This window comes from Rhopilema esculentum, chromosome 20 (genome assembly GCF_057945365.1).
Source record: "Rhopilema esculentum isolate cy_ngs chromosome 20, ASM5794536v1, whole genome shotgun sequence".
In the NCBI taxonomy this organism is placed as follows: Eukaryota; Metazoa; Cnidaria; class Scyphozoa; order Rhizostomeae; family Rhizostomatidae; genus Rhopilema; species Rhopilema esculentum.
The window spans coordinates 14,746,229-14,773,522 of record NC_142834.1 but is presented as its reverse complement, the minus strand read 5'-3'; the positions used below and the strand labels follow the sequence as shown (position 1 = coordinate 14,773,522).

Below are 27,294 nucleotides of genomic sequence, written 5' to 3'. Positions count from 1 at the left end.
GAACCCTAACATCTGAGCTAGCCTTACACCTTAAATCCTGACAACACTATGATTCTGATGTTTGTAGGCAGAAGATAATGCTGATGAGGTTGTAAAAGATGAAGCTGTGGTTGCTAATGTTGCCCCAGAAATGCTGCCTAGATATATCACATCACGGCTAGTTGAAAAGGTACACTCTTTGATTACTGTCATCAGTTTTAGATATGGTAAATCTTTAAATTTTCCCCTTCACATAAGCTTACTCTTTCAGTTAAAGTGCCTATGAAATGAAATTTGACAAGTTTAGATAAAAACACACTTTTTATTAGCAAAATTTGCTGATTTCAATTATATATGTTGAGGTGATTTTTTTCTTGCAGAATTGTCTAAAAGTTTAGGTTGAATATCCTATTTTCACGTTTTAAACTGTGACAAAGCGCGTGTTATCCGTGACGTCACTGAATCTTATGCTTTGTCATTCAGAGTCATTGTTTTTAAAACCCCGAAAACAAACCTTCCCGTGCAAATTTTTGAGTTAATTTTCGTTTGATATTGAAGCTACATGTAGAAGTTTCATTTCTTTCAAAAAATCTACAGTATGTGTGAAATTTCATTTCATAGGCACTTTAAGCCCCCTCTCGCATAATCATCCACCCTGGTTGGAAGTAAATTTTTTTTGATAAACTCCCACTTTTGAAAACCCCTCTTTGCATTTTGATGTATAAACTATTGTTTTTCTTTACTTTCTTTGAAGATGGTAAACGTACACTACTAGCTATTAAGGCTAATTAAAACCAACTAAATATCTAACAAAATCTGAATTGCTAAGAAGTAATCAGCTTAAAGTACCTGCCTTTGATATACAGTGTCAGCAAAGCTCTCAAGACACTAAGGACATGATTGGTCAAGATTGATAATTTATTCGTTAATTGCCAATTTAGATTGTAATAACTAATTTGTATTAAACGTTTTCATAAGACTGCAATCCTCAGATGTGTAGCTACATGTTTCCCAAAGAAAAGAATTTTCCCTGATTTTATGATACAGACTCTAAATGGAATGAAGCATAAAATAGAACTTAGAATGCTAGAGCATGTACCATAGCTCTGTATTACCGTGAATGCCTTTTACCCCCCTCCCCCCTCTCTCTCCTCGCTATAAAGCCCCCTCTCCGATGAGCTCCAGTAGAAATTTGAACTATAACCCTCCTTGTTCAAAAAAGATGGCGATGGCAAATGCAAGGGCAGATTGTGACAATATCAGTTTTAAAATGCCATGCATTAGCAACCTACAATTTCTTTGGTACCACAATCTGTTTCTGGAACAACTAGTCCATTTTTAAACATACTTTTCCCATTTCATGAGAACATGTGAAATAGCTCTCGCGGTTGAGAATTTGCAAAGCAAAAAAATAAATCAAAGAGCATTGATAACTGGGCTGAAATCTCATTTTCCCATCTACCAACAATTCTTTCGCAACTGTCATTTTGTTTCGATCTTCTATAGGTATCTTGAAAAATTGACTAACTTTTTTCATAAGAAATTTTTTCACAAGTCTTGAGAAATGTTGTCATGAATAAGACTTTGTCTCCCCTTGCCCCTCCTATCAAAAGGAAACAGGGTGGTTGACCCCCACGTCCCCTTTCCAGCGTCCCTGCCCTCTTCCCTGTAAAGCCCCCTTCTAGATCCGCCAGTGTAAGATAATCCCCTGGCACTTACTTTTATTGAACAGACAAGTTTATTGTAATTTTCATCATGTCTACAGATTTTATTCATCGGCCAATCAGTAAAGATGTTTAAGGATACAGGTCAAGAAAAGAAATTATTCACAGCTTTTGAAAAAGGTTTGTAGCTAAATAGAAGAACCAATGCATTCAGGAATTCCTTTAATGTAATTTTATATTTTTGTTTTTTTTGTATTCTTATTTATATTTTTGTAATTTTGCATTTGCCACAAGGATTCACAAGGGCTACGACAAAAATTCATTTCATCTGATCCAACAGGACTTTTCCATCTGTAACAGAATCTTGAATGTGATGCCTCCTACATTTTTCTTTTTGGGACTTATGTATATGCATGAAATTAAAACCTGTGTAATTAAATTCAAGGTTATCATTTCTCATTAAATTAGTTAGTTATTAAGTTAAATGGACATTACTTAGATGTGCTGATTGGCTGTTTTTAACGCTTCACACTATTTTTATTAATTTTTTTTTCTATTTAATAATTTTTTAGAGTTTTCTAGTATCTGTTAACATTGAAATTCATTACTCCTATCATGTAATTAAATGAGGCACCAGGCTCGATAGCTCATTCCAGTTTTTCGTCCATATTTAGCTTGCACTTTAATTTTGCTTAAAGTTATCCTTAATTAAAGATTGAATTTTTTCGTTCAAATATTTAATCGTTTTATTTTATTAAATACAAAATAAGAGAATGTAACATTGCTCCCAGTGTGTAACATTGAACTCCAATGTTTACACTTGCAGTGGACATATTACAAGGCAGAGAAAGAGAGTTTCTACTGTCACTGCAAGAGCTTGAAAGAGAACCTTTATTCTCAGTCGCAAAGCTGGAATTTCAAGTGGACAAAATAAAAACATGCGTTGCTGAAGTGAGTGTTTTTTGGATTTTGAAGCTTTCTTAATCCAACTTACAATCCCTGCCAAAAGTCTTGGAACGCTGACGTTAGTTTGCAATGTCAAAATCAATCATCCCCCTCTCCCCCACAGAGCAATGTTGGTTTACTATAAACCGGGTCAGGGTTTTAGAAAGCACATTCTTTGCGCTTCATTTACGATATTTATCTAAATTATCATAATTGTTCTAGGGGGAAGGGGACGGGAGTAGTAATTAATTCGGAAATTGAATGAAAGATATAAAATGCAACGCAAATTGCTGGGTATTTCGAATACTTTTGGCAGGTATTGTATATCCCAAATATTTCCAGCAATTTGCTTAAGCTGTCCTCATTTCTTTCATTTCTATTTTTACTTTACTATTATTTCTATTTCGTTTCTATTCTTCCGTTTCTTTACAATTTGCAAAAATTTTGATGCTTTTTTGATGTTTTGTGCTTTTTTAAAGCAATTATGGAAGCTCGTTGTTGAAGATGGTGAATTGCTGAAACAGATGAGGGTAATGTGAAGTCATATTTAGTTATTTTCTTACCTGAATTTTAAGCAGAAATTTCCTAAACTCTGATAAGTTAAATTACTCAATCACCTGGCAGTATTTATTTCATGACACAACACCTTTGAAATATCTTACTTCAATTTCAAAATGTTGCGAGAAGAGAAAACATTTTTCAACATACCTAAAACACTTCTTGCCAGATGCTCTTCAGTTCGTCTCGCACAAAAGCACGAGACGTCGAGCTATGACCTACAGGGAAAAACCCAAGTTTTAATCTAGTTTCGGCTCAAAATATCCTAAGATAGAAGATGCTGCATTTGATTGGTTCCTGGATTTGTCCAATCGGAAATCGTTTAGTGCACATTTAGTTGTTATTTAATTTTTTTGATATTTCAAGCTACACGGGATGTCTTTTTATTAACATGCCTCTAAAATCCTGGAAAAAGGTTATGAGACAATTCTTTTATAAGTGATTTTCTGTGTAATTGCCCTCAAAACCAGTGGTATGCCCCTCCCCCCAATGTCAATGTTGGTGATGGGTAATGGCAGTTGATTGTGGAAGCCAGAAAACCTAAAAAGTCAGCATCAACATTGATATTGGGGGCAGGGGTGGGGTGTTTTTGCAATAAATGATAATGACAGCGAATGTCTCCTAACATTTGTCCAGGATTGTAGGATCTTCAAATATCCCTCTCCTCTTGTCTTGGTTTGAACTTATCTTTGGTAATAAGAGAGTTAAAAATTTATTTGAAAAAAGCAAAAGCATTTCGTCTGACACTCTTCAAAGTATAAAGCGTATAAGAACATAGATCAAAAACTCTACGCTAGGAAATAACTCTACGCAATTGTTTCTAATGTATTTTCTTCGTAGTTTCTGAACTTGTTAACTCAGCTCAATAACTTGTTTTATCGACGAACATTTTCTGTTATGATATTACTTTTTTTGCTAGTATATCAAAGAAATTTACTTACTTGGTAGAGGAGAGCTTTTTCAGACTTTCATTGACCGAGCGCAAAGCATTCTGAAGGCACCCCCGTCGCCAGTTCTGTCATACGGTTAGTGTCAGCTTAATCTAGTCATGTCTTTACTTCTATATCTTGATTAGTCCAGGGGGCTCTTCCAGATGCGTTTCCAAAACATGAATCACGCTATCTATGGTTTTTAGGTTATGAACTGTACCAAGTCAAACTGTGGACTTAAAAGAAGTCTGGTTTAGAACGAAATTCAGGGTTCAAAACGTTTTATTCATTTATATCGATTTTTTTCTAATACTGTGTACCTTCATGATAAATCAAATAGAATTCGTTTGAAAATTTTCTAGAAAAATTTCAGCAATAATTATCATCTAAAAATTAGCATTAAAAAACATTTTTAAGTTTTTAAGACAGATAAAGAACAGCAGAAACACCTTTGCCATACGAATTGCATCCGAAACTTATTGCTTACAAATTTTCTTACGAAATATCCATGAAATGGTAATACTATGATTATATACAGCTTTATTCTCTCCCCTTATTCTTTTTTTATACTCTTATTTCTATTTCTTTCACTTACATGTATTATTATCTATTCACATCCTTTCTCTCTTTATTTTTGCCCTTCTATTTCAATGTCATTCTTTGTTTCCCCCTCACGAAAACCTATATTGTTCTAACCAGTAACATCGCGAGAGGGAGGCAAGAGGGGGCGGACGCCCCCCCCCCCAATGGCAAAAATCTATTTGAAAAAGTGTGTCTGTTGTTGTTTGTTATTTGTTCAGTACCCCCATCCCCCTTTTTTGGCCCTGGTTTACGATTTAAAATTTTTTTAAGCGAATTGAGATTTTTTGGCCTATTTTTCTAAATGTCAGAATCATCAAAGAAATGATCTCGTTATCATCTCGATATAATCTTTAGTCAACAATAAACTAGCCTGATAAACAGACTATTCGAAGAGGAAAAGATCTGTTACCTTTAGCTTAGTATAGTGGGGTCTGCTAAACCTAAATTGATTGGGGTCATTCTGCAATTTGTTGCTTTTAGCTTCCCTTTTTCGTCTTATTGGCTGTAGATATTGTAATAATGGGAAACGAGTACCAAAACTGTCTTCCATTCAATTTCTAGATCTTAATTCCTCCTTTGAAAGAAGTCTTCGCGAGGTATGTACCGAGACTACCTGTGCACTTATCGTAAATGCCATTTCGGGGATTCTAGCAGATAAAGAGATCTATATTTAGAATTTTTTACTTTTGATCCCAGAAAATGAAATACCGCATGAAAACCCTAGCTGTGCAAAAACATATACATATATTAAATGTTAGAAGAGATTTGACCAATGTACACTCAGGTTATGCGACCAAAATTCAAAATACTAAAATAGATTGTTGTGACGTCATTATTTAATAAATCTGTTGTACAGCAAGCAATTGTGATTGAATTTAACAGTTCAGTATAGACCAAGCAAACCTTAAAGGAATGTTTTATATTATCATTCAGAGAGTTTCAGTGCTTTGAATAACCACATTTTTAATTCTTTTAGATTTTACTTGAAAGCGAAGACTACCGTTCCTTCCAAATGAAGTTGGAAACAATTGATCCGAAAGATAAAAACAAGCAAGGTATTGTGAACCCAATTGCAAGTTTCTTTAAGTTGTATAGTTTTTGAGCTACTTTTTACTTATACGGTAGTTAGTGTTCTTTTAGGCCCATCTTTTCATTCATTGCTCTCTGGGTGTTATACAAGGACAGTGACTTACTCCTTTTTTATTCAGTTTGTTATCTTATTTGAAAACATCAGTGTATCATGTTTTTCGTCTTATTCTTATATCTAGTTTCAATTATTTAGCTGCTTTAAAAAGTCGATCGCATTAAGCGTGAATGTTGGAATTGCAACTTAGGCCTTGTCCACACATTCGTACGACATTTTGCGTTTGTAGTAGAACAGAAATTATTCCGTCCACAGTAATCTGCTTGATCGTTTACAGTGTGGTTTAGCCTGCCCACACGTAAACGCTTGAAGAATTGCAGACGAGCAATGTCATGATATGATCTCGTACCAGATTTCGATTCAGGGGCTATCGCATTGTTTGGGCCTATTTCTACATGTTCTTTTTCCATTCCGTCCATAATATAGTGAGTTGAATTGACAAACAGATAGATGTTCCATTTCGATCTGTCTGCTATCGCACCGCACCCCAACGCGTAGAGGCATTCTGTTATACAGCTGCTTGGAGCAGTTTTTTGATGAAACTTGATGAAACTAAGCGTGAAACTTGAAGTTGCAACTTATATTCACCCTGTACTAAAATCAAAACCGTATCTTTGTGTAATATAAATTAATTTTGGTATAAAAATTCACACTAAATAACTTGTTATCGATCTTTGTCTATGATTGTTGCCTTCAAGACTCTTACATATGATTTTTGGTTGTGCTAGGAGATGAAACAACTGGTTGGGAAAGCATTTTTGTGGAATATTCTGCTCCTTGGCCGCTCCATTTATTGTTTACACGAAACATCATAAAGAGGTAAGTAACATGACTCAAATATACAATAAACGAATGTCGGCAAAATGGCTTAAAACTTTTCTAAATTCGTTCCTTGGCATAGTTTTAGGAACGCACAGTTGAATCCTACTAATCCGTATCCCGGATTATTGACGGGATTCAACTTCAAGTAAAAACATCGTACGATTTTTATCAATATAATAGCCACAATCCAGCAAAGTTGGCAATCCCACGGAAGATGGTCGCGTAGAGGTCATCGAATCCAAAATAATCCCGTTTACCAAACCAAGACACCCCCTCCAATTCTGGATTGTATTTTGAGGAAGTTTTAAAGAGTTCAGGAACCTAGAGCGGTAGAATAGCGAAAATCTTGCTGTATTCTGGTGTTAGTACCAAAGTAATTTCTATACTTTCATATGACACAAACTGAATTTTTCGAAAAACGTAAAAACAAAGATTTTGATAACATCAATTTTTATCTCGCTTTGAAGTTAGATTGTTTACATTCTTTTCATTCTTTCACATCTGATAGACGTTTTTCGATTTTATTAAGATCTAAAACAGGACACACGTTGATAACAGCGATCTTGTAATTTCTGAAGTTTTGTTCTGTAAAACTGTCCTTATCTGTATGTCAGCAGAAGTTTGAAGGGAGTCACTCATAAGTTAAATTCCGCTTGATCTAGGATGGGTTAGTAACAATCTCTATTGTTTCCCATATCATTGGTAAACCAATGTTAATTAGGAAATGAAATTAATATGTTTCTTAAATTGAAGGCACATTGTATTTTAGGTAGTCATTTACTCTCCTCCACAGAGGCTATTGGGGAGGGAGAAATGGTGAAGCTGAGGGAGGGAGAAATTGTGAAGCTGCGGAGAATTTTCTTCCTTCTTCTCCTTCACAGTTCCTCTACTTTTTCCTTTCTTCCGAAGTTCCTTTTATCCTATCCTTTTTACCTCCCAATCTCCCTCCCCAAAAGCCTCTTCGGAGGAGATAGTAGTCATTTAATGTTGCATTGAAGACCGCCTCAATGTTCGATCTGTTTCTCGAGTCAATAATTATTTCCTGTGCAATCGTGTTAAATTTTATGACTTAGATTTTCAGTGACAGCTTAAGCTAAAATTTGGCCTATGCTGCGGCACAAAAGGGCCTATTTAGAAAAATTCCAACCTGTTTTCTTCTGAGCCTATTTCATCGATGGACCTATTGCTTTAACACCTATAGTCCCATCTTAATCAGGCCATGTAGGTCTTTCATTATATTGATATCAGATTCAACTAACATTTGAAAATTTGGTCGTTTTTTCCAGGTACAATGTTATTTTTCGGTTCCTTTTCGGGGTGAAAAGGACCCAGTTGGATCTACAGACTTTATGGGCACTTCAAATGGTGCGAAAGAGATCAAAGGATGACAGCAGGGTAATAGGGGCGGCCAAGACATGGAGCTTGAGAAGGAAAATGGCTTTTCTTATCGATAATCTGCAATATTATCTCCAGGTATTAACTTATTTTCATTTCTTTTATTAAAGAATACGGATAAATAAGTTTTTGCTTTATAGTTTTGATTGAGAGATTGGTTGAACTTCATTTGGTGTTTATATTTAAAAATAGCAATAAATTGAAGTTTTACTTGAAGGAGGGATTTTTCCATGCAGGTAACGCTGATTCTGCGGAGCCAGAAAAGGATATGGCTTATGACTACAATCCCTGTTAAAAGTCCTTGAACGCCTTGTTGCTCAAAGGCAATTGCGCAACCGGCATGCTTTGCATTTAAATTCCAAAACCGGCCTGATATCGTACTGCATGGAAAAATGCAAACACAGTCAATTCTCAATCTAAAGACAGCTGCCGCTAAGCATGCCGGTAGTGCAAGAGCCTTCAAGTCTTGTTTAGGAAATTCATTTGTTTTGAAAAGATCGACCCCGAGCCCCAAAACTAATGTTGATTGTAGCTATCTGCAACAAATCCATTGACCCCACAGCATGCCTTTTATGGTCTTCACTTCCAAGTTTTTTGAAATACTGTAGCACAATTCAAGAATTTAAAAGAAAAAGAAAACCGTGGAATTGCGATTTATGCACCTGCAGATTGTGTAAAGTTTTTATCAAAGATTTCGGGTTCTGCGACCAAAAGCCAGGTGTCTATTTTCGGTATGTGGATGACACATATACTATTTTCAAAACAGAGGCTGAGTGTGATATTTTCCTAAAACGCCTTAATGGTCTTCACACAGCCCTACATTTTACATTTGGAAAGGAAGAAAATAACTCCTTGCCATTTCTGGATGTTTTGGTTGAAAAATCTGACACTGGATTTCTCACCAGTGTATACCGTAAACCCACATTTTCGGGGTTATACACTCGATGGAGTTTGTTTTGCCCAAAACAAAGAAAAATCAGCCTCATCAAAACGCTTACACATAGGGCACTGATGATTTGTTCCAAGTCTAAACTCGACTCGGAACTTGAAAAACTAACTAAGATTTTTCTGGAGAACGGCTATCCAGAAGATGTTATTTCAGTTTACATTAAGGAGAAGATAGAAAATTTCTCAGCTGACGTAAAATTTGGTCCTCAAAAGTGCCCGGTCTATCTAAAACTACCCTGGATCGGTAACAGCTCCCTACGTTTTGAAAGCCAAATAAAACAGGCCATAACAAATTGTTTCTTCGCGGTTAACCCACGTGTTGTTTATAGTACAAAAAAGGCCCTTTCGTCCATTCAAAAGGACTGCGTTCCTGCCACAAAAAAAGTTCTGTTGTTTATGAATTTACGTGCCAGTGTGATTCTGGCTACGTAGGACGCACCACCCAAAGATTTGAGGATAGGATAAAACAACATGTTCCATCTAATATTAGAAACAAAACCCATCCCCAAAGAGAACAGCCACCTCGGTCTTGCAAATCTAAAATTACAACTAAAACCTGCGATTCTGCTATCGGGCAGCATTTGCTAGAAAACCCAGATTGTGCAAAAAACTATAATGGCGACATGTTTCGGATTATTGGTAAAGCCCGATCGTCGTTCCACCTAGCAGTTTTAGAATCTATCTACATAAGCACGAAAAAACCGCTACTGTGTAGACAAAAGGAGTTCGTTTTCACCTTAGGACTCCACTGGTAACATTCTAATAGGCAAGCGGCACTGATTGGTCAACCTTTACAGTCATGTGCTCGTGTTTCTGATTGGTCTATTTCGATCCACAACTGGGTATATATATTTCTTAGCGTGGAGTTTTCGATCTATGTTCTGACGTTTTAAACTCTGAAGAGTGTCAGACGAAAAGCTTTAGTTTACTAAATGTTTGCTTTTTTCAAAGCCGTTTTTAGATTAATTAATTCTGTCATTTCTATTGGGTATTGTTTTTCTTTGTAAATTATAATGTATTTTCTTTTAGTTCTAGTTGGCCTTAATTAGCTGTTATTTTAGCTATTTGAATTATAAAACCAACTTTTAAATAAATCAAAAAGAAAAACAATTCTCTTAACGTTGCATAAAACAACATTATTCGAAGGTGGAAGTGTTCAAGAATTTAGTGTACTGTGACCAGAGTTTTTGCAGGCATGGTAGTTTTATTTGGTATTTTGGTCTGAATGCCCGTTTTTACCAAGAAGTGTAGGGGAAATGAGCAATAACTTCCCAATTACTGCGAGAAAACCTTATTGGGTACACGTATACGATAGGTTTCACTTAATGGGTATAACGAAGCAAAGTTAATGGCTTTATATTGCTTTGGTGATGGAGGAAAATTTTATATTGAGCAATGATGCAGTTAAAAAGCACCCATAACACGTGCAGTGGAATGAGCTTGAGAAAATAAATTCGACTGGTGGTAGCAACAATAAAATAAATTTGATACTGATGGTGAATGTGAGTGAGTACCGTAAGAAAAGAAGGATTATAAGAGAAGCACCATTAATCGAAGCTCCATTGTCATTTACATTCAGTACGCCGTTTATTGTCATGGCTACACACAATGGCTACAGTTATTTTCGCGCGGTTTTTGAAGAAAACTAGGCCCAGTCAGTTATTCACATTTTCACAAGAGGTATTCCAATCGTGCATGCAGATTCTTGCGAGTGCATCTCTAGGCCTAGTCCTAAATATAGCGCCAATTTTCAGGTTTTATGGCCCCAATAATAACAGTTGTTGGCCAAAATTATGAAAATATATCTAGTGACTTTTACCTTTGATTACATGCTCCATTGATTACAAAGTTTTCCAGCATGTGACAAAATACGCTGCGAGCAGGGTTCGAACCTGCGCGGGAATATCCCATTGGATTTCAAGTCCAACGCCTTAACCACTCGGCCATCACAGCTGACGGGTTGTGGCGGTCGGCAAAGCAATCAGTATTGTCGTAAAGTTTTACTTCATAAGAATTCATTGTTTTGTTATATACTAAGCAAGGTTTTGTTATTTTTTACATAGCCTTTTCCAAGATAAATTAGCTGCGGGGGCAAACCTTTTTTATATAAGTAGGAGGACAAAAGCCTATTGTTTGAAACAGTGGAAACTAACTTGGGTTGCAATGACCCCAAGTTGGTATGTTAGAAAGGCTCTGGTTTTTATACATTTGGGAAATGTTCACGAGCCTATAACTAAGTCCTAATAAGGGAAAGCAGGCACTGCGGAGCAGGGGGCTGCTTTCCCTTATTAGCCCCCACTTTTTGCAAAAAATGCCAAATATTAAGTATCAAACTACCAGAAAAGCCTATTTTTATACGGTTCTAGCCCCCCCCCCCACTTTTTTAGACCCCCCACTTTTCTCAATGCTCTGCGGTGCCTGGAAAGGGGGGGGGGGGTCGAATTATATCAATTTGAAGAGAGTCGATTCTATTTCTGAGTTGGGCGGGGCAATGCGTCTTTGAATTAACAGGGAACAACGCTAGGAAATTTGACTTTTTGCAATTTACCTTATAGGTTGATGTGCTAGAAGCCCAGTTCTCAGAACTTGTCCATGCGATAAAAGAAACACGAGATTTCGAGAGCATCCAGACGGCACATGATCGTTTTCTTACCAAACTGATGGCCCAGTGCTTCATCACAATGAAACCTGTGAGTAAATATCAAGTTTCAAAAAAACAAATTATCTTTTGTTTTAGCTATTGTAACTAGCCGGCTTTGAATCAAAGAATTAGTGATGATAATTAATGAGAATTAATAATTATAATAATAATGCACGGGGTCTGTAAAGTTGACCATGTGAATTCAATATTCCAGACTTTTAGCAGTAACTGTTGGTCTTTGTCGTCGAGTGGGAGTATGTTTAGCCCACCCCGTGCACTGCATGGAATTATAAACGGAATCGTTTTAAATGAAGGTAAAACCCAATTTCGAGAACTGGGTTCCAATACCCCATTCTAAATATAGCATCAAGGGGTGAGATTGTCAATTACATCTTTTCGTATTACTTTTCAGTTTGTTGAAAGAATGGAGAAAGCTACATTTCATATTCATATAAAAGAGAGTAATTATTTAGAGAAGAATGCCTAAATAGAGACATGGGTACCAATTTCATATTCTAAAAATAGCATAAAGGGGAAATTTTTCATTTCCTTTTCTCTTTATATATTTTAATATATGATAATGCACCTAAACTATTCCTTTCCCACTTTTTTCATAAATCAGTAATGGCATATGGAGATTGGCCCATTTCGAGGACTGGGGCCAAGTACCCCAATCTAAAAATAGCACTTGGGGGCATTTTTCGGCTTGTGTCTGTTCGGCATCGTCATCAGCGTGTGAAATTACCCCAGTTTATCCATTTTCATGCTAGTATCACAATTTGCACAATTCAAGTCAAATACTGTGCTAAGAGCCCAGACTATATACCCTCATAACGACCCAGCGTGTACAACTGTGCAGATCAAATTTAACGCTTTCTACACAAGGTAGCAATTCAGTGCAACTGCCTAACAATTGGCCCTGTAAATAAAAACAATGCTAGTTAGCATAAGGATGCAGGTGATTGGTTACATTTCGACCAACCATTGTCTTGCTACAGACTGTCACATCTCTGATAAAAAGGTTCAGCAAGTGCTTTTGCTAGCTTCTTCAAGATAAAGATTTAATTTGCTCTTATGGCTCTAGCCAAATTTTTATACTTCGCTGATGAAACTTTGGTTCTGTAGCTCTGGAAGGTGTAGTCTTACCAATATTCCAGATTTTTTTAGTGTGGCTTTTCAGCTCTGAAATTTTCCCAGCCTTTTTTCCCGCTCTTTTAAAGAAAACATCAAATCAAATAACATCGACATCTTGGGCAGATGGTCTCCTTTTCAAACCGAGACTTTGAAGCAGTCTCCTCTACATTTTCACCGATACATTGTTAAGAACCAAGTAGTTTTCAACTTTATTTAAATACATGATATGCTTTTTTCGAATTTTAAGGTCTTCAATACCCTTGGGGAAGTTTTGAAGATTTCCCGTATGTTTAGTGAAGTCGTTACTATGAATGTGGACAAGTGGACTGAGCGAGAGCAGAGCCGGTCGGAAGAACTCGGAAAGGTATTTTATTTGTTAGTCTTCTCATTAATGATGTTGTTTCGTTTATTCCTGACCAACCGCATTCAGAATGGTCAGGATTGGTTTTTTGTTTGGTTTTTTAATGAAATAAATGGATTTTTTCGACTTATGCTCTGTTTTGGTTGTTTTTACCAAATGTGTTATCCCCTTTTCCAGTCTTTCTTGTGCTAGGCATAAAAACTGGAATAGCTACTGCAGTTTTAAGAATACGAATAGTTCATTTGAAAACAAACCTTATAACGGAGGCCTACAATCACGGACCAAAATGGTTTTAAGACTTTTCAAGAAAAAGTTTATGCTTTCTCTTTTCTTTCGAAGATAACTTTCTCCCTCCCCCGATTCAATGTCGAATGTTTTTGAGGCACAGAGATAGAGCTACTAATTCAACATTAATTATTGCGAAGGAGGGGATTCGAGTTAAAAGAGGAGCAACTAAAAGAAGAAAACTGCAAAAATTGAATTTTGCCTCAACAAGTTTGTCCGCCATTGCATACCACAACACTTTTCTCCCGAATTTCTTTAAAATTTCATTAGAATCAAACAGTTGTCATTCCTTAAGACACGATCATCAATATTCCTTTGTCCTGTCTTTCAAAATTCCGAGGGAGCTTTAAGATACAAAAATGATTTGGTTGTAACAGGATCTGCTTAAGTTGTAACTCCTTCCAGTAGTAGCAGTCTGTCAATATACTTCATGAATTTGACGATAGCACCGAAAAGTGGAAACATAACATACAGAAGTACTTTTTGTGCGACACTTTTTAGATTATAAACATCAAATAATAAGCAACTAAAGATAAGCAGAAGATTTTATTATAAAGTAGCATGAGAGAAAAAATTGCGCGATCGAGTTTTTTTTAGTTTCCCCTTGCCTCTCTCTGGTCGATATCCGACACGAGTGTTTGAGGCAAAGTACTCATAAGTCCCGAACAGGCATCCACTCCCCTTACTTTTTTTCGAAGAAATTTCCGACCCCCCCCCCCCCCCCGCTCTTTTTGTGAGAGGTTCTTATTATTAGGACCCCCCCCGCTTATTAAATTTCAATTTTTATTGGAGAGCCCTTCAAAAAGGGTGAAAGACTGAGGTTTAGTTTACCCAGATAAGAGATGAGCACCTTTCATTCTCAACAGTTCCTGGATTAGTAGCCTATTCTAGCAGATCTTTGATAGTAAACTTTACTGAGAAGTGTGCTTAATGGCCTGTGCTCAAGACCCCTAACTTGAAAGTAAGGGGTCTGGGACGCAGGCTACGTGTTTCACTGCGCTGTGTCAAAATTGCCTTTAAGATGTCTGAGTAGAGCAGCCCGTACTCTATAGCGGTCGGTTACATTACACCAAATTTCGACCACCCGCTTAATGAATATTTTAAGAAATTTTCCACCCCACCCCCGCTTATTAAGACCCCCCGCTTGTTCGAGACCTAAGATTACTAAGGTATGCTATGTTTACGTGCTATCTTCAAATTTTGCTGTACCAATGACGTATTTAATAAAAGAAAACTTGTTTGATTTTCTGCTTATTTTGCAGGCATTCGAGCAACACTCGCTGCTGCTATTCAAGATTCTTTCAAGCGTTCGCAGCCACCAGGTGTCGCCTCATCTTGCCCAGCTTCTCCTCCGCATTGACTTTAATAAGTTTTTTAGCATGAGCCGAGGATTTCCTGCTTCGACTTGACTTCTGATAGAAGCAAACTCCTCAACTGAAGATCAGTGCTGTAATGTATCATCCCCCCGTCCTTGTAGTCAAAGAATACTATGTTCATTAAACTCAATAACTGCGCATGCTCTTCCATTCGACTGTAAACAGTGGGTGGCTCACCCATAAGATTTTCGCCTGTTCGCCTGTCTTAAAAAAGTGTAAATAAATGAAGGAATTTTGATATCTGTTTGTTTTTATTGACTAATTTCGTTGGTGGAACGTCGCAATCAACGAATACAAGACCTTGCTTTGAAATTCTAGCCCCAGTGTCTTTAAGGTCCCCCTGAAAGATGGTAAAAATTGTATTTTTTATTTGTATTTGCTAGCTAGCATACGAAGGTAGTTTTTAGGACACCGAGAAGCTGTGCTTATGAAGCAGTGTCCTAGTCCTTCCACTCAATGTGACCACACACCTCGTGATTCCTACGCCTGCTGACCTCGCACTCAATGTGACCACACTCTGCCTCGCACCTATCAAACAGCGACAGGAAAATTGTTGAAGAAAAATGCCTCTAGCGAGAATAAATGTTATTTCAGGTGAATAAATAGAATTATATTTTATCATCGTAACAATTTAAAAATATGCCTCGTAGAAAAACCTATTGTACTTCTATAAACTAACTGCCCTGGAACACCATATACATAGCAACAATGACGGGCAATCACTACTTAAAAATCGTACAAATTTCCAAAATCAAGAATAAAAAATTTATTTACACAGACCTTTCAAGTAATGTTTCAATTAATATCAAACTTGATAATTCTAAGTTTAATAAACCTTGTGGTTAGCTGAACAGCCTAGAGGCTATTAAAAATCAGAAACTTTCCGCTTCGCGATCAATCAGAAACTTTCTACAAATACATCACAACAAATGTCTTTTTTGGGGTTACTTACTGCGCAAAGAAACACTATATTCCTCATGCAGCCTTATACCTGGGACAAAAGGCACAATCTCCCGACGCATTTTGATGCCCATTTAAATTTTCCATTGGTTGGACTCACTCTATGGTTGGACTATTCCATATAACGACGTATCCAATCGGCAACGCAAGACTAATTTTCAGGGTTTTTCTCAATCGTAAACGCGCTGCAAATCCGATTGTTAACTCTAAAGGAATGACAGAAGGGGCATCATGCCTTTAGATCATTAGACCCTCTCTGGGAAAAGCTGAGGATGAAAAGGGAAAAACGTCTGATTGTATAGTGAATTCTGTCCAACTTCTGACTTTCGTCTAGCGATCATGCAGACCCGGTGCTATAGACGGGTTCACTTGTCTTGATCTTCCTTCTCTATTCCCGCTTCTTACGAATGCGTCTTAAACGGGATTTGTTTATCTTGTCTTTAATTTGGTAAATTTTTATGTTATTTCTAGTTTAATTTGAAAAGACGACCCAATTTTTCACATTAGGATATTTGCATATCAATTTACAAACTGCGCAAAACGCGTTGGTTTGTGATATTCAGTTTCTGCGTTATAACCATCAGATCGGATCGCCATCAGATCGGTTAACCGTCAGAATAAAACAGGGAAACTGTAAGTGAACTTCCACTCCAGTCTTTTTGTTCACGCGCATAACACGATCGAGCCTCCGCAATCGTTTTTTGGGATCGCTAGAGGGACTTAGCGCAAACAAGCGGCAAGTACTAGACTATGAGACTGCACGCTGCGAATAAACGAACAAAAACTAGAGTGGAAATCGGCCTAAAAAGAGCTTTTAGCTACAAGATACCTGTCGTACAACACTTTGAAGTGTTAATCTAAATGTCGGTTATAAATTCAAATTTTATATTGTCGAATTTCTTTAAAATATATTGCGGTATCACAGCATCTTTGTTTAAACGGCCATTTGCCCCTGTTGCCGTATCCTTCGACAAAGTACCCTCGCTTGAACCTGTGACCCCGATTGCCGCTACACCGGACATGCGTTCGTAAGGGCTTTCGTCGATGCTATCATGCTCTATCGGCCTCTTAGTGGCCTCGTTACAAGGTCCCGATTCACTCGCAGCCTCGCCAATTGGCTCACTGTTCTCTTCCAATCTATGTAGACCGTTATTGTTGAAGGTTGGTTTTTGAATGATATCATTGCTGCTTTGTTGTGAATTTTGTGACATCATAGCTGAATGTTTTGAGACATTGGGTGACTTTTCCAAGCTCAAATTGCTGGAGCGATATATATTTTCGTAACTCGCACTTACTTTGGGGTTAAATGTTGGTCCACATAAGTTGTTGATATTGCTAGGGATCGATAATGTTTTCCCAAATTTGCTGTGGTTGATTTTGGCTTCCCATTGTAATGATCTCCTTGAAGAAAGTTCTGTTAATTTTTTCGAAAACAATCTCATATCCTCATATTCATTAGAAGAATGAGTAACAGTAGAATTTCCAGTGTTTTCCTTTGTACCTTTCCCCACGTAGATACTTTGTGTATGCTGGAAAAACGCGTCACGATCAATCGAGCCTCCGGCGGTGCTGGCTTGCGATTCGCCGTCAGAGCTTGAACTGCAATGGTCTGGCGTTTGTCCTTTTGTCGCCGCAAGATTCGGCGGCGATGGCGGCAGTAGCATTGACGGCAATGGCATCGGCGGGCGTAGATTTATGTATTCAGGACCTTTAGATTTATATAAATCCGGTATTACTTCATATAGGTCTTCCGTTGACGATAAATGGCTAGCTTTCGGTTTTGGGGCCTCTTTCTTTGCATCAGGGCTCCTCACATACCCGTACGTGTCCTCTGGTTGGAATTCTTCTTTTATTTTCTGACATTTGTTACAGAAATGCCTTTTTCGCAGCTTTTCATTCCGGGCAATATTTGTGTAATCCTTTGTCGTAAACTGTGGAGACCCTATGGAAGAAAGAAGGACTTAACAACTAACACACTGAAATGATTACAGTCAGTTGTGATTTTTAACGACAACTGCATTCAAACCATTGTCCTATAGCTTTGAAAACTGCAGCCAAAAACGCCATCCGTAGCAGAAATATACATTTGGCTCTGATACAAGGGCGGCCGAGGCATTATCGCAGAACGGGGCACTTTTGCTAGATGTCACTTTTGAGAAAAATCATTTTCAAAAGTTGGGGGCACGTGCCCCCCTATGCCTTCCATTTTTCGAGGCCTACCTTTGTATGTGTTCTGGAGAATTTCGGACAAAAACATTCAGAAAATCACTTTATGGCAGATGCTAAAATGAATGCTAAATAAGTTGTAATTTAACATTAATTAATAGTAGGCAACTACTTGAATAGATGTAACAACAAAAGCCAAAAAAGAGGAGAAAACTTGCAACGAGGAAAAACAAAGGAAAGTTTGAAAAATTCGGAATTTAATTCGATTTTTATAGATACACAAATATAAATAAATGCTGTTGACGGCGAATTTATATCTTGGCTGAAAGCGAACCTGCTGTTCATCGAATCTCATATCGTGTTTCCTCTAAAGAACGTCGCGGTATTTATTACAAAATCCAACTTGTTGCGGCGTTTAATAGAGGGCGGCATTTATTGGAGGGCGGCGTTTATTAGAGGAAATACGGTATACTATGTAAAATCAATTTCTTCAGAAGAGAAGCTTCATTGTACAGTTTGCAATAAATGACGTCATTGAGGGTAAAGTTAAAATAGCGAAAACTCAAACTACACTTCAGGAGTAGTGAAGCGGTGACGTCATAAAATCTATTTTTAGATTTGGATCACAAAATTTACTAGAACATTGTAGAATACCCTGAAATATGAAAAATAATCTTGATATGTTATAGATTGGTTGTGATATGCCGAATGAAAGACCTGTAGTTTGCTAGCGAATTACGGCTATTTTGGCTTGGCTCAAGAAATGTAGAACGTAGACTAAATTGCAGTGATTTGATAGGAGAGAGTGTAAAGAACGTCAGTTTTACTGATCTCATACCGGTGTACCTAAAGGAAAGTTTCCAGTATTCAACTGATGTGCATGGATACATTAAAAGATCAACCAAAGGGAAAAGTTATGTCTCACAGAAAAAACACCCGGCAAATCAGGAATTTCAGAGCAAGGGCCATCAAAATGTGGAACGCTTTACCAGCATCAACAACAAAGCTAAACAGTTTGCTCCTTTTCAAAACAGAACTAAAATAAGAGCTTAAATTTGACAATACATCTATCAATCTACCACAACATGGCCTGAAATATAAAACATATCGATCCGGATCCTGTAGGAGAGTTTCTCAAAATCAATCCAGGAAAACTCATTACGTGGTTGCACACCGCAACATACCGCAATTTTTCGGTGGACGATAGAAATAAATTTTGTTGACAAAAGGGCATGTTTCACTCTTCAAGGGTGTGGTCATAAGCTAAGTAAATGCTGCTTGCACGCGTTTCTATTTCAAAATTCATACTTTAATGCCATTTTTCGGATGTTCAACTACTACAGAAATACCAGTTAATAACAGTGCTTGAAAAAATATTTTTCTGCCTGACACCAAAATAAAAAAAATTCAAGATTTCCCTGCGAGGCTTTGACAAACTTCCAGCCACTGAAAGTGATATTTTAAGTTGCTTGGTTTGTTTAAATAAACTGTCATACTAAAAAAGAACTAATTGTTGGTCCTCGATTTTTGATCGTAGCTATTCGAACAGCAATCATTTTGTTTATACTTTAAAGGAGAACGATAAAGGATTGATAAAGGAGAACGTGATTGAGAACAATACTCATAGTTTGTTTTCAAGGTGAAAGTTAGTAGATCTTAAAATCTATAATAACTTTGATTTAATTTCATATCAACACTAGCAAACTAGATACTATTGAAGTATTGATGTATCCTACCCCTTGCCCTGGGTTTCAGGTTTGTTGCTTAGTTTTATCATCAAAGCTAGTAGTTCATACAACATGTAAGGAACTTTTTATCTTTCAATGTTTATCTTCAATTGACGTAACAAAATTGGCTGTCTAAGTGTTTTTACTTATCTAGAATGACTAATGTAAAAAGAGAAAAAATATTTGTTTAGCCTGCTTGAATTAAATTACTTGAATGAATTAAAATACTTGAGGAGCTGAAAATCATTCACGAATTGCCGGAAATTTGGTATATTTAAAAGACGCTGATAATACCAAATGGTTGCATTTCGAAAGCTAATCTTTGTTTTTGTTAGTAGGGCAGAACAAAAATTATACAGTTTGTATGTATATCACAGGAAATGAAGACGAACAATGTGCTTGAGTTGCAGCCCCCTCCTGTAACCCCCCCCCCTTTTGGCGACGCCCCTGCGTGGTTGTGAAGGTCACTCAACTTGAGGGTATCAAAAAAGTTAACGATTAAATGAAAGTATATAATTTATTTTGAGAGACAAATACAAAACTCACCAAAAACTCCTTCTGGAGCACTCCACGCAGACGGAGATCTAACTCGTGGAGTCTTCGAAGAATCCCATGTACTTGACCTAAAAATAGTTAATATGCTATGTTTATAATGAAAATAGATTTTCATCAGGAAGTTTCTATCAATCCAAAGATAGAATTAATAACAATATTAGTTAGATTAATTCTAATAAAATGAATTTTATCAGAGTTAGACCCCGTTTACACTGTCCCGGGACAATTTTGTACCGTTACGGTTCGCAAGTGTTTACACTGTCGCGGTTCCAAATTGTTCCGTTTAGCCGTTCCGTTTACACTGTACCGGTACGACCTTAATTTAATGGTAGAACATTGTTTAGAAGAAGCTGTATTTAGTCATCCAAGGCTTTTATTTTGCCGCTGAAGTCAACAATCGGATTTTTATTGTGAGTTAAAATGGAGCGGAAGGCCGATTAAAACTTTACTTGGACGAAAGACAAGGTGGCTTTAATTTTCAGTGTTATTTTAGACTACAAAACTGCAAAGTCCAATCAAGGCTTGGACTGGGAAACACTACAAGCCTTTTCTGTGGTCGTCTTTTCTTCAGAATTTCCTTTTCTTCAGAATTTGAGAACGTAGTTACGCCACAATCAAAGCCTCGATTACCTGAAACAGCCATACAAAAGACCTCTTTGTGAATCCGTGACAAAATCGTCTCGGATAGGTGTTTACACTGTCCCGTTCAAAAACGGAACCGTGACGGTACAAAATTCGTTCGCTTTCAAAGCAGGGTCAAAACTGTTCCGGATAGCAGAGCAAAATCGTCACGGTTCCACAGTGCTAGTGTAAACGCAAGGGCGAACCGCGACAGTTTTGTCACGGTTCCAAACTTGCACGGGACAGTGTAAACGGGGTCTTAATTTCACGAGGGATGTGTTGGTCTTTTAAGGGTTTGGAGTTAAAATACACGAGTAAGGTGTGTGGTTTCATACAGGAAGTACCCGTCTGTAAAAAAAACCGCTTTTTCAACTGAGGCCTAAGAAAGTTTCTTAATAACAAGAGATTTCTTTTATACATGTACTTACTGTGCGTCACACTCGGAAAATTCACCACAACACAAACCTTAGCGATGTCCGATACTAGAGGGCTACATTCGACCCTAACCCTCCTTGCTGTGTTTCTTTATATGATCATTAGCCTTCTTCGGTATAACCCTCGCATTTTAGGTTAATTTTTTAATATATCTGAGTTTCTGAGTCACAGTTTAGGAAGGATTGGAGCAACCTACGTGGGAGCAATGTTTTATGTTGGTGCAATGTTCGTTCTTCAACCTATGTTGCATCATCGTTCCCGAACGAAAGAATTTATCATCACTCTATCAGAACACTCAATAGCTTTCTGGCATTTATCATGCGACAAAACGCAAAAGGTGGTAATGACTATTTATCCCCTGTAACGTGATGCATTACCCTAGACATATTTCGACACCATATCAGTGTGCCATAGCAAAATGAACCCTTACCTTAACCTAATCATAAGGCAAGGTTAGGCCTAGGTGGGGAAATTTGTTTTCTTTAGAAAAAACCACCTTGGAAGGTTCTGTAATGCGCTTTCTTTTGAGTGCGCATAATTGTCTAGGGTGCACATAGGGTGCACATAGGGTGCACATAGGGTGCACATAATTGGACGTACGTAACAAATGGTAAGTAGCTTACCGTCTCTCTGCCTCTATCTGCGTCACACTCGGAAACTGAAAAACAACATGATGACATAAGACGGTGTAAGAGATAAAAGATAAAAAATAAGAGAAAAAGACATAAGAGTTAAAAAATCAATGTGCCGAGATGAAGCTTCTCAGCCCAGGCTGCAGTTTAAAGGGCAGCAGGAATTTTCAAGCAATGCAACGATGCCAAAATTGAACATGCTTTTTCCAACGTGGAATATTTTTCGAAAGGGGTGCCTGAATTTGGCAACGGAATTCACGCCCCACACATATCCCCCATAGCTACAGCCCCGAAAATAAGCTCGGGACGAGACAAGCGAGGACGCGTGTAACATACCTCGGATTCGTCGTTGAATCGGTATGACCGCAATGGTATAATCCAATTGAACATGTCCGCGCACGACGCTGCGGAGACGTAGTAGCAGCCGTTAGGTGTCTTCATGCTGATGATGTGCTCATGGCCGCCAATTTTGTGGCCTATCATGCCAATCTCGCTTGCATCGGTAAGATCAATTAATCCTGCAGAAAAGAAATTCTATTAATATTCGTTTTCGCTTCAGTCACAGGTTAGCGATGTACGAGGAAAAATTACCGACTGTTTTACTATCGATGGATGGGTAGATCTTTGTAAATAGTTCCCTTCCTGGACTCTGCTTCTAGACGCTGCTATTTTCACTCAGAAAGCTACTAAATAAGAAAGATCAATTTATTGTCTAAAACGAAATATAGATTCAAAAGCGAGAGTACCCATAAAAAACAAAATTCTGATCTATCGCTCATTTTCAAATTGTGTTTGCAGTTCTTAATCTATAATAAGTTTTTCTAATACACCTAAAATGAGAGCTGATTTCTTTACATGTTCCTGCAGAGCAGTGGTGGCGCCAGGGGAGGGCTAGGGGGGGGGGCTACAGCCCCTCCGTCGGAAGCATCTAGCCCCCCCATCGGAGGAAATTTTCGGTTATTGTCGAAGCAAATTTGACAAAATAACGTACGAAAACTGCTTAATTTAGTCATTCTAACCCCTCTGTCGGAAGCTCCAGCCTCTCTGTCGGAAGATTTCTTGCGCCACCTTACCCTGGGTACCAGACTCACTATATAAAATAATATTTTATTTTATACATAGTGAGTCTGGTACCCAGGGTAGCGCCACCTCTGCTGCAGAGAGCACACCATTGGACATAACCAGGCACTTTACACTAAAGTACGTTCAGCAAAAGGGCTTTACGGTTTTGGTTGAACTGGTTTGGTTAAATATTGTTATTGCAATTTAATAGTTTGAAGTCGAAGGAATGTCAAGCGAAGGAGCAGAAGACGATGCAAGATAAATTGAATATAATGTGATAAATAAATTAAATAATAGAATAATTAGTTGAATAATAAATTAAAATAAATTGAAGGAAACTGATAGTTAAGAAAGATATGAACTTTCAAGCGACAAAGGAACATTGAATGAAATTGGGGAAAGAACTTGGGACACAGTGCCTTTTTTAACATACTAACTAGGGGGGGGGGGCAACTGCCCCTGCAGCCCCAGTGACTTTCCATTGTTTTAAATGATAGGCTTTGTCCTCATATTTCTATAGACAAAGGTTTGCCCCCCCCCCCCCTCAGCAAATTTCCCTTGGAAATGGCTATGTTGGGACGTGACATTCTCCTGGATAAAATAAGCCACAAACTGTCGTAGTGTTAAGTGACGACCTAAACCCAACGCATTCCCCTCCCCCTAAACTCGTGCTACCCTCTGTATCGAAAGTGACGCTAGCCCGAATGACGAAGTCCCCGCCCCTTCCTAACTTCCGAAAGAAAGGTTTGTAAAGGGGCATGAAATTTATTGCGAAATAGTACACTGAAATCTACTCCTAGCGAAAAATTCAAGGTATTTCGCAGTTTCTTTGTTTTTCGAGTCTGCTAAAACCGCGCGACTAAAATTCAATACGAACTCAGCAACTGACAGAAGCTTCAGTAAGCTGCGAACCCGCTATCGTTAAAACACGGACTATGGGACAATGGAATGTGGAGCATTCGAACGTACAAAGTTAACACTTCAAAACTGCACTTCCTAGCAGGGGTGCAGTGCAAACAGACCTACTGAAGCACCAAATATGTTTGAAATTTTTGTCAGAATTCAAAAGAAAATTTTACCTGAGCCCCCAATTTAAAAGAAGATAACAAAAATGACAGTGCGTCCCTGACATTTACTAACATTCATTCAATGGGTGAACCCAACTCCATTATCCACAAATTAAAGAAAGCCCCTGATGGCTGTTTCTTGACATTGATGTTTGACGTCTAAAGAGAATTGCAGAGCCTTTGTAATATTTTGCAAAAAATAAAATTCCCTTGTTAGACTTTTATATTAAGAAACCAATCTGGTTTTGTTTACTTTGCAAGTAAACATTTGCAAGAAAGTAAATCCTGAAAACAAATATTGTGATTTGTCTAAATTTTCGAAATGGGGTAGTATTTCAGCGAGTACTTAGTAACATAGGTGTAGGAGACATAGGGGCTTGGGGGCTGAAAGCCCCCTAATAAAGCAGAATTCATACTATCTATAGCATAATTTGGGCAGCTCCACCACTTAAGTTGGTAGAATGTTTCCTAAACTTTCCCTCCTGTAGATTTTAGAAGAGATTTTCCCAATGATGAATGTTGCCCTATAAATTTATTTTCCATCTAGGAAGACCCTATTCTGCTAGTTGAGAGAAAAAGGGCTTTGAGCAATGTTTGAAATTTATGATGTAAAAGGAAGGAACCTGTTAGGAACAGTAGCTTTGAAGGTATTTCAACATTTTAGGATTCCACTGGGCCAATAAAGGTAAAGGTGCCTCCTTTTGCCCCCTTCCTTAGCTGCCAACTACCTCCAGCCCCCATTAGGTAATCCTTCATTAACTTGGACAGGGTTCCAGATGATGATCCAGAGATTTAAAACTGTAACTTTTGGCTTCATTAATTTATTATTGAATGACTATTAACCAGGGATACCAGAGCACAGGGGCATGCAAGGCAATTGTCAAAATTGGCCTGAAAAAATTAAGATTTTTTCTTCAAATTTTGTAATTTGTTTTGCACTTTTTCTTGACACTTCCCCCTTTGCCTATAGCTTTTCTGGCATCTCTGCTAGTGGATGCATTGTCTTTACACCTAAACCCCTCTTAATCCTAACTTTTCATTGAATATCCAAAATATAGGACAAATTGCAGCCAAAAATCTCAACTAATGTATAAATAATATGTATTTGATTTTAAATCATCTGCCTCTTTTAACTTTGTAAGAAAGTTCCAGAAAGCTTTTCGTTGCAAATACTTTTCATTTTATAGTTGGCAAAATTTTTTCTTGATATAGTCTGGCATTGATAAATCTTCTGTATTCTTGCAAGCCATAACTTAAAACTGGAAGCATTCTAAAATATCTACTTGAGGCAAAATCTATTTAAGATTTTCAATTGCTGCTGTATTCAAACTTTTGATTACAATATTTTTTTACTGCTTTTTATATGTTTTTTTTTCATAAAAAACCATTTGAAGCTAATGGTTACATATCACATCAGATGTTAAAAGGGACCCTTCTGAAGGGAACAAAATGGGTCAGCAGTATCACAAAATTTTCATGGTACTTAATGAAGGTATGTGGTAACCTTTGAAGCAGTATGAAGGTATGTGGTACTTGAGGTAGATCCCTGTTATTTGAAGAAGGTATGTGGTACCTAATGAAAGTATGTGGCACTTGAAACAGGTATGTGGTACCTTATGAAAGTATGTGGCACTTGAAATATGTATGCGGTACCTAATGAAAGTATGTGGTAGATAAAGAAGGTATGTGGTACTTAATGAAGTTATGTGGTAGTTAAAGAAGGTATGTGGTACCTAATGAAAGTATGTGGTAGTTGAAGAAGATATGTGGTACCTAATGAAAGTATGTGGCACTTGAAACAGGTATGTGGTACCTAATGAGAGTATGTGGCACTTGAAATATGTATGTGGTACCTAATGAAAGCATGTGGTACTTGAAATAGGTATGTGGTACCTGATGAAAGTTTATGGTACTTGAAGAAGGTATGTGGTACCTTATGAGAGTATGTGGTACTTGAAGAAGGTATGTGGTACCTAATGAAAGTTTATGGTACTTGAAGAAGATATGTGATACCTGAGGAAGGCATGTGGTACCTGAGGAATATATGTGGTATCTTAGGAAGGTATGTGGTACCTGAGGAAGGTATATTGGAGGCATTTGGTACTTGATTAAAGTGTATGGTACTTAATAGAGTCTCTTAATACGTTATGATATTTGGTGGTGCTGGATGAATACTCTTGGTACCGTACCACCTAATGAAGTTATATGAAACCTAATGAAGGCAAGACCTAAAAAGGACGGTAGCACCAGAATGAAGGTACGTAAGGAGCTTGTTAGAACCTAACAGCATGCACATACATATGAAACACGCTTTTTAAACATATCCTTAGCGGTGGATGGAGATGGAAATCAGTTTTAAGGTGCGAAAGCTTTGTTCCCTAAAAGGCGGTTCAGATTACAGCATCAGTAAAAAACTTCGCTACTGACAGTGCATTGCTTGAGGAAAAAGTATTAAAATAACCAGTGTTTAGGTCTCATCGATATGAAATTTCAAATTCCAACACACCGGTATGAGGAATTAAAGATAAAATACGGAAGTAAATATGGTTTGCGGATGGCCTACGCTAATTATTTACACTACATCATCAATACATAAAATGACATCGTCCAACTGGACAATCAGGCACTGATGTTTGGATCACAAGCAATATAAATGGGAAGACCCACCTTCGGGTAATTCATCTGCCATATATGCCGATCTTGATTTGTAGAAATACAGGGGCAACTTTCGCGACTCCCCCTTCTTTACTTCACAGAACACAAAGTATCGCGTTTTCCAAAGCTTACGCCAACTTAGCTTGGAGTCCTTTGGCATCTCCAGTGAGCCCCGCTTCACTTCGAGCTTCTCTTCCTTTATCACCGGCGATTTGTATATACCCTCCATCTTGTTTACGATTCGACTAACGTGCATAAATACATTCACATTTGCGATTACGAAATGACGTGGAGAATTTTCCGTGTCGCCTGGTCTCAACCAACCATGACGTAGTCTCGTATTGTGGTGGCGAGTTGCGACAGAACAAAATATTCGTTCCAGATAGGCGGAAGAATACTTCCGTTTAAGAGATGATGTTGGAAAAATAAATATCTCACATCCGGACTGTGGGCTTGTTCTAATAATAACTGCTGGCCAAAGTTCAGCCACATTTCACTAATTCATGGAAAAACGTTTTTCTCAAGGGCCGACAGGCCGAGACCAGAGAAACTTGATTCAGTTCATGGCGTATGGCAGCATATAGAGGGCTCAAGGCATTCTTCATGTATAGTCTCCAATTTTTCAAATTTACTGAAATATTCCAGGGGTTA

General features: G+C 37.7%; 2 protein-coding genes and 1 non-coding gene across 3 annotated transcripts in view; 1 reads left to right on the top strand and 2 right to left on the bottom strand.

The window, feature by feature from the left end:
* Window positions 1–17,666, top strand: part of LOC135687011 (gamma-tubulin complex component 4) — a 23,494-nt gene extending 5,828 nt beyond the window's left edge. Inside the window, exons 8-19 of the mRNA XM_089114252.1 lie at window positions 68–169; window positions 1,745–1,823; window positions 2,470–2,594; window positions 3,068–3,118; window positions 4,066–4,171; window positions 5,219–5,253; window positions 5,634–5,712; window positions 6,530–6,620; window positions 7,910–8,096; window positions 11,522–11,656; window positions 12,989–13,105; window positions 14,650–17,666. Coding sequence (XP_088970378.1) covers window positions 68–169; window positions 1,745–1,823; window positions 2,470–2,594; window positions 3,068–3,118; window positions 4,066–4,171; window positions 5,219–5,253; window positions 5,634–5,712; window positions 6,530–6,620; window positions 7,910–8,096; window positions 11,522–11,656; window positions 12,989–13,105; window positions 14,650–14,796 — 1,254 coding nt within the window. The 3' untranslated portion in view covers window positions 14,797–17,666. The remainder of the gene's footprint in view (window positions 1–67; window positions 170–1,744; window positions 1,824–2,469; window positions 2,595–3,067; window positions 3,119–4,065; window positions 4,172–5,218; window positions 5,254–5,633; window positions 5,713–6,529; window positions 6,621–7,909; window positions 8,097–11,521; window positions 11,657–12,988; window positions 13,106–14,649) is intronic.
* On the bottom strand, window positions 10,838–10,919 carry Trnas-uga (transfer RNA serine (anticodon UGA)). Its single transcript has one exon. It is a non-coding gene; the product is annotated as a tRNA-Ser (tRNA).
* On the bottom strand, window positions 14,775–27,294 carry LOC135687013 (uncharacterized). The gene is made up of 5 exons (XM_065203440.2): window positions 26,656–27,294; window positions 22,196–22,377; window positions 21,851–21,885; window positions 20,163–20,239; window positions 14,775–17,665 (listed from the first exon to the last, which is right to left on the bottom strand). The coding sequence occupies exons 1-5, from the start codon at window positions 26,897–26,899 to the stop codon at window positions 16,581–16,583; spliced, it is 1,623 nt and encodes a 540-aa protein (XP_065059512.2). The 5' UTR covers window positions 26,900–27,294; the 3' UTR covers window positions 14,775–16,580.

Bases quoted from the DNA above. Each gene is read 5' to 3' on its own strand.
- LOC135687013 (XM_065203440.2), bottom strand. From the start codon at position 26,899: ATGCACGTTAGTCGAATCGTAAACAAGATGGAGGGTATATACAAATCG. The intron at 22,378-26,655 runs GTGGGTCTTCCC...TCTTTTCTGCAG, and splicing joins GGCAGATGAATTACCCGAAG to GATTAATTGATCTTACCGAT. The intron at 21,886-22,195 runs GTATGTTACACG...GTTGTTTTTCAG, and splicing joins GATTCAACGACGAATCCGAG to TTTCCGAGTGTGACGCAGAT.